The sequence below is a fragment of the Puntigrus tetrazona genome, chromosome 13 (genome assembly GCF_018831695.1).
Source record: "Puntigrus tetrazona isolate hp1 chromosome 13, ASM1883169v1, whole genome shotgun sequence".
NCBI lineage: Eukaryota > Metazoa > Chordata > Actinopteri > Cypriniformes > Cyprinidae > Puntigrus > Puntigrus tetrazona.
The window spans coordinates 21856976-21864475 of NC_056711.1; the positions used below are offsets into that span (position 1 = coordinate 21856976).

Sequence of the window (7500 nt, forward strand, 5' to 3'; positions counted from 1 at the left end):
TTTTTAAATTGTGACTTTATATTTTGTATTTTTCATTTTATTTTACGCTTTTTAATTTTTCTGCCTTTTTAATTTAATTTATTTTATTTTTTTATTTTATTTTTTTATTTGTCTATGAATTTACACAAAAGAAAAAAAACGTGCGCACATAAGCACAAGCTATAAACTCAGAATTCTCAGACTGTTTTCTCGTCATTCTGGGTTCTGCTCGCGGCTCTGAAACAAAAAAAGGCACAATCGTCATCTAAAAAGTTGCAATATATTTTATCCTATTGTGGAAACAAGCGTCTGTAAGAAACACATAGAAACGCATGAAAGGTTTGTCTGACGCTGATGTAATATCACTGTAATCAACATTAAAGTAATTGAAATTAAGATGTTTTCGGCGCCTTTACCAACCGTCTCCCTTTCAAAGGAAGTAGAATTCTATTTCCATCGGGTTCACGCTCGTTAGCTTCTTGTGATCAAAAGATCACGTTTAATTCTTCAGACGTTTGAACTGCTTTATTAAACGATGCCTCTATTTATAGAGCGCTCGATAACAAACACAGTAAGAGAGACCTGCAGGTGTTCGGTTCAGCTGAAACATCGCTTCACGCCGCAGTTCACTCCTCATTTATTGATGATTCATTTATTATTTAAGATGAAGCTGATGACTAACAACACCAATCAAAGAGTGAGTTTATGTAACGCTGTCGCTCCGCTCTCTTCTGAGCTTCTGATAACGCGTGATGAAGATGATGAGGATGACGAAGAGGATCTCCACCTGCCTCTCGTAGGAAAAAGCCCTCTCTGAACACTTCATCTTCGCTGGACATTACTTTAAAAAAACATTAAAAATAAATAAATAATTTTACATTATGTTTTAAGAAAGGCTTTTGTTGAAAAGCATTCAAATCGACAATAAAATGCGAAGTTAATGTTAAATAAATAATTTTTTAAAAACTTGTAAGGGGTGAAAAAACACTGCACCATGTTTCAGAAACATTTGAAAACTTTTTTTTTATAACTTATTAAAATACTGATACCTATTTTTTTGTAAAGCAATTTTTAAACTTTTGTACTAAATATTTAAAACGTGGCTCATATGTTCTGATGCAGTGAGAATATGACGGAAAATACAGCTTGATATGCTGATATTTCTATTATTTCTATTATTTCTCACTGCAGCGGTCGCTCTATTTCTCATAATATTCTCAGTGAGATGAGACTGAGATGATCAGACATATAATGATGGAGAGCTGAAGTCTCCTCAGAAGATGTGAGATGTTTCGGAGGAACAGTGAAAGTAAAGCTCCTCAAAAGATCCTGAAGATCAGATTCTTCTAGAAAATCAAGTAAAGACGGTAAGAGTTGATCTGGAGATATGAGCTTCACTTGATCAGGATGAGGGAGCTGAAAGAGCTTTCACCGGATCGAACACTGGACACTAAACGTGCGGTAGATGTGTGCGTGAAGTATAATGGAGCTGATAGGTCACCTGTTTGTTCATGAAGACGTAGATGATGGGGTTGTAAACGGCGGCGGTCTTGGAGAAGAACGCAGGAACGGCCGCGAGCCGCGGGTCCAGGTGGATGCTGGGAAGGGCCGTGACCACGATAGAGAAGGCAGCGTACGGAGTCCAGGCCACCATGAAGGCCACGATCATCACCACCACCATACGAGTCACCTGACGCTCGGGCTTCCGGGCGTTACCCAGCCTGCCGTGCGTGTTAGACACCTGAAACACCACAGAAGAACGCGTCAGGATTCAGCGCAGGGGCCCGGACCCCCGGGGGGCGGAGCCACTGACCTTCCTGAGCTTCCGGAGCAGCTTGCTGTAACACACGATGATCACGCCCAGAGGAAGGATGAAGCAGGTGACGAAGAACGTGATGATGAAGGTGTGATCGTGGAGGTCTCCTGAATACCTGCGGAGCGACAGAACCTGTGAGAAGACTTCACGCTCCGCCTGAACGGGAACGACGGTGTTCAGTATTGAGCTTATCACGCGCATAAAAATGCACACGCATGCATGTCTATATTTCAGAAAAATGTGCCGTGTGCACATATTACATGCATTCATTTATAACATGAGCTCTTGAGGAAAATAAGCACTTGTCCTGTTGCAAGTTCGCCTGTTCTGTTGATGGATTATAACCACGAATATAAATATAGGCATGTATGTATGTATATATTGTGTAAACAAAAACTTATTTTGTATGCAGTCATTTGAAACCACTACACACACACACACACACACACACACACACACACACACACACACACACACACACACACACACACACACACACACACACACACACACACACACACACACACACACACACACATTTCACACACACACACACACACACACACACACACACACACACACACACACACACACACACACACACACACACACACACACACACACACACACACTCACACACACACAGTACACACACACACACACACACACACACACACACACACACACACACGCCTGAACTGCATTTCATTGCCTTGTATCTGTGTGTATGTGTGATAGTATGCACATAAGTGACTGTGTTGTGTGTGTGTGTGTGTGTGATAAATGTATGTGAGTGTGTGTGTGTGTGTGTGTGTGTGTGTGTGTGTGTGTGTGTGTGTGTGTGTGTGTGTGTGTGTGTGTGTGTGTGTGTGTGTGTGTAATGTGTGTGTGTGTGTGTGTGTGTGTGTGTGTGTGTGTGTGTGTGTGTGAGTGTGTGTGTGTGTGTGTGAGTGTGTGTGTCTGTGTGTGTGTGAGCGTGTGTGTGAGTGTGTGTGAGTGTGTGTGTGTGTGTGTGTGTGTGTGTGTGTGTGTGTGTGTGTGTGTGTGTGTGTGTTTTGTTGTTCCTTTTGCCCCAGACCCAGATTATCTTTACAATTAAATTAAAAAACGAGCGTACATCACTACTGAAACATTACTGATGAGCAATTTCAACCGAAAGCATTATTAAATTGGTTATTGTTAAAATGCGATAGCTTCAATAGAGCTTCCCTTATCATTTTTTTTATCTCTTAAGATGGTAAACGTGTGTTTTAATGCGTTTAACGGGTTGAAGTGTGAATAGAGTAAAGACAGAAGTAAATAGAACTTGTGAGCAGAACGCTTTAGTTGTGCGTCGTTTGAAATACAGATGAAATGATGGTGGATATATATTATATTATATAAACACCACAGAGCGGGAATCAAACCACATCTTTGCTCTAACGTGTCGGTGTTTGTTTCTCCGGTTCTTCTCTGTCGAACACGAGCATCCGTCTTTAATGTACTCGTGTCTTTTGTAAACAGACTTTCAGTCACAGAAGTGTTTGGTAAAGACGCAGCTCATGGTGAAAGTCTGTCTCGAGTCAGATAAAGAAGAAGAAAGACAGAACCTGCTAGATCCACAAACACTTACCTGACTCTTCTCTTATATAACGTCTAAACTCATCACAGATAATGTGTATATAATCTCAAACTCAAGAAAGTATGCCATAGGATATATTCATACACAAATAATATATAATAGAATATATGAGGACATATATGTATATTTGTGACTTTTTACCTTATAATTTGTTTCAGAAATAAACCTAAAACTGCAAAACAAGAATTATGAGCTATATACAGAGCACTTTATAATAACTAGTTAAATCTCTAGTTAAGCACTAGTTAACAGAAAGCACATTAGTAAGCAGCTTATAAATACAGCTATAAGTGTCTGAAACGTTTAAAAAAAATGGTATTTTCATACTTTACTAACAATTAACTTTTGGTTTCTAAAGTATTGCGTTATTTAGAAACCAGCTCATTTTACCAGATCGTTCTGAAAGCGTAAGTAAAGGATTAAGAAACATTTTTGTAGACGCGCCTTTAAAGTGAGGACCATTTATAACCTGGAAAGCTTTTATAAAAGAGATTTAAAAGCTCGTTTGTCTTTCAGAAAGAAAAGTTCATCAAAGCACAGAGGCGTACAGAACACAGAAATATATTTCATGCATCCTTAAAAAAAAATTGTGTGTGTGTGTATTTATACATATAGTGTATATATATATATATATATATATATATATATATATATATATATATATATATATATATATATATATAAATATACACAGTACACAAATTACAGAAATATTTATTTCAAGATGCAAAATATTATACTTTACATCTGTACACTTGATAAAAATAATAAAAGAAACACCTCATAGAAAACTATAAAATAAAGGAAACGATTTTTTTTTTCTGTTAGGAACACTGCTTTAGAGCTGTAGTTATAAACTGCTTACCAACGACTTTTAATGTTGGGACAATGCTTTCTAAAGGATGAACTCATAATGTACGTATCTAATGATTCATAGTGTGTAGTTATTATAAAGTTATGAGATTTATTACAATTGCTATGAGATATGAACTCACGATATAAACGACATTAAGCCTCTGCGTAAAGTTCCAGTCGACGCCCTTCTGACTTTCCCGTGGTTTAACTAGTGAATGCATATATTATATATATATACAAATATTAAAAACTAAAGGATTATAGTGTAATATTATCGTGTAGGCTGCATGATGGACCTGCACCATGCGCTTTAGACTTTAGGCCCTTAAATGAAATTACACACTAAAATCCTAAATGGTTTCTATTCGTTGGCATTAACGAGCTTCCAGACTGAAGCACAAAGATGTTTGAAGATGTTAAATGTAAAACGGTGGTGGGTATTTCACATGGCCAAAATGAATTGAAATAAATTAGGCTGTCAGAACAAGGCTGGCATTTATGGATAAAGGAGCTAATTAGCAGAGAAGAGACAATAAATCTGAGCTGGTTGATTATCTGCTGGTTTAGGCTTAAATGAGGAGGAAAAGGGCTAGTTTGTCGAGCTCCATCCATTAAACCTACTCATCCTATATTGTGGCTTCGCTCGTGTAGAAATGAAAAGATCTGAGACAATTAGAAGACGCGCACAGAAAGAGCTCGAGAGAAATTCTGCCTCGAAAAACGATGATAATGACAATAGACGGACGTTAAATCACTAAATCTGCTTCGGAAGAGCTTCTCGGGGCGAGCGGAGAAAGACGCTCATTCATGTAGGTTTGTAGGGTTGCAAACTACTGAAGATGCTCCAGACAAACACCTATTCTGCAAAAGACGAGCAGATGAATCAGGAACGTGATAAGAACACGTTTTTAAGAACGTCTCGCTCTATTCTCTTTCCGAAGCGAGCGGTATCCTGTAAAAACACTGAAGGAGCGTGCAGCTAAGATGTTTTTCAGGAATAAAACACCCCTGGACGGCGTGGAAGTAACATCGTGAGAAGCCTGGATGAGTCTAAGATCACTTCAAGAGCACTTCTCGTAACTTCAGAAGGAACCTCTGCAGAGCATTCGGAGAACGTTCCTCGCTTCGATCTTCTTTAAAGGCCATTCAGACAGTGATCTGAGGCGACGTGAATGACAGAGACTCTTTCCGATGTTTAATTTCATGCAAACGAGCGGGAGTGCAATGCACTGATTACAAATGAGAGGAAAGAGCCGTCCGTGTGGAAAACACCTGAGCAACAAGCCAACACACACTAATTATCAGCTTGCTCTCAGGCTTTAGAGCTGATGGATATACTGCCTCATTATTGAGTCACACGTGTCAAGCTTGCCCTTTAACCTCGCTTTAACCCCAGAGCCGTCGGCCCAGTCAGCAGTATTGAGCGCTTCTGCTTCCTGATTGATGGAAATGTTAAAGTGAATCTGACGCTCTGTGGGTGTTCATGAGCCGCGTGCAAATGCAGCAGAGTTTTCAGGTTAAAACAAACTTCAAAAAATTGCTACGGACACTTTTTCACTAATAATTGAATATATATGAACGGTAGTTGTTTTAACTTGAAATAACAAAAAAAAATTTGTTGAGTCAACTAAAATATTTTAGTTGTCATTTATATTAAGTAACATGCTCAAACAACCTTTATTCCCTTTTTTGATCCACTTTAAATGTTGACTATTTATATATTAAATATATATATATATATATATATATATATATATATATATATATATATATATATATATATATATATATAGTATATATACATATATAACACACACACATATATATATATATATATATATATATATATATATATATATATATATATATATATTCATACATGTCTTTATTAATTACTTTTATTGATTAGTATTTCTAGTATTTATAATTTTTTTCTACATAACTATAACACCAAATAACAGATATATATATATATATATATATATATATATATATATATATATATATATATACAAATATACAGGTCTTGTAAAAATTATCCATAAATGTACATGAAATATACCTCTGTGCAACACTGTTTTTATGTGCCTTACTATAAGTTTCGGCACAGTTTCAAAGAGAAATGTCCACTGAGTGCACACACAGGTTCAATATGTAAACCCTGGCACATGTTTATTACGCCGATATACTCGTGTATTGCAGCGGTTCAGAATTAAAATATCTGTGGACTGTTGTGAATATGCCCTAAACCCACCTAATAACGTTAACAAACGCAAAACTGATATAAAAACCCATTTGTCGCATGCAACCGTGTGGTTTTAGCGTCCTTTTACACTGATAGTGTGCGTTTCTTTAGGAAACTGAAGCGATATGAACTTGTTGGTATGTGTTTCATGTGTTATGTCATGAGACCAGTAGAAATGCAATAATAATAATAATTAATAATAATATATTATATATATATATATATATATATATATATATATATATATATATATAATTGCTTCTCTATTTTGCTGACTTTTATCATTACTCTTTTATTCTTTAGATTTTTGTGTAATGTTAGAAACTACACTTTTGTAAGAAGCTAACCAGGGTGTGTGCTGAGTGTGGGTGTCCTCACCAGTTGGGCTCACAGGTGGTGCCGATCTTACTGACGGTGTAGCTGCTCCAGCCCAGCACCGGAGGGATGGTCCAGACGAAGGAGAAGGTCCAGACGAACAGCAGACCCAGAGCCGCGTGTTTTCCTCTCAGGCGGATGTTCCCGAGCGGCCGGCAGATGACGAAGAAGCGCTCGAACGCCAGAACAGCCAGAGACCAGAGAGCCACGATCCCTGCACGTTCACAGCAAACACACCAGACCCTTACTGAACTCAGCCAAATAATGCACTCTATTCTGGAGAGCTGTGCATGTTTTCATCACGATAAAACTTTTTATTGTATATTTATACACACAGAATATATATGTTGAAAATATTTGCATGTGTATTTTTATACAAGATGTATTATATCAAAATGTATTTACATGAACATATACATGCATGTGTGTTTATATACACACACACACACACACACACACACACACACACACAGTATACATGCATATACACTTTTAAATAAAAAATAAATATTAAATATTAAAATAAATAGGCATCTCCAAAGAAAATACATATTGTGATATTTTATTTTATTTTATTTATTTTATTTTATAAAACTGAGCCTTTTAACT

The 7500-nt window shown here is 37.0% G+C and overlaps 1 protein-coding gene across 1 annotated transcript in view; it reads right to left on the reverse strand.

Moving 5' to 3' along the window:
• Window positions 1-7500, reverse strand: part of valopa (vertebrate ancient long opsin a) — a 19469-nt gene that overhangs the window by 9546 nt on the left and 2423 nt on the right. Inside the window, exons 2-4 of the mRNA XM_043254705.1 lie at window positions 6895-7105; window positions 1793-1910; window positions 1481-1720 (exon numbers count right to left, since the gene is read on the reverse strand). Coding sequence (XP_043110640.1) covers window positions 1481-1720; window positions 1793-1910; window positions 6895-7105 — 569 coding nt within the window. The remainder of the gene's footprint in view (window positions 1-1480; window positions 1721-1792; window positions 1911-6894; window positions 7106-7500) is intronic.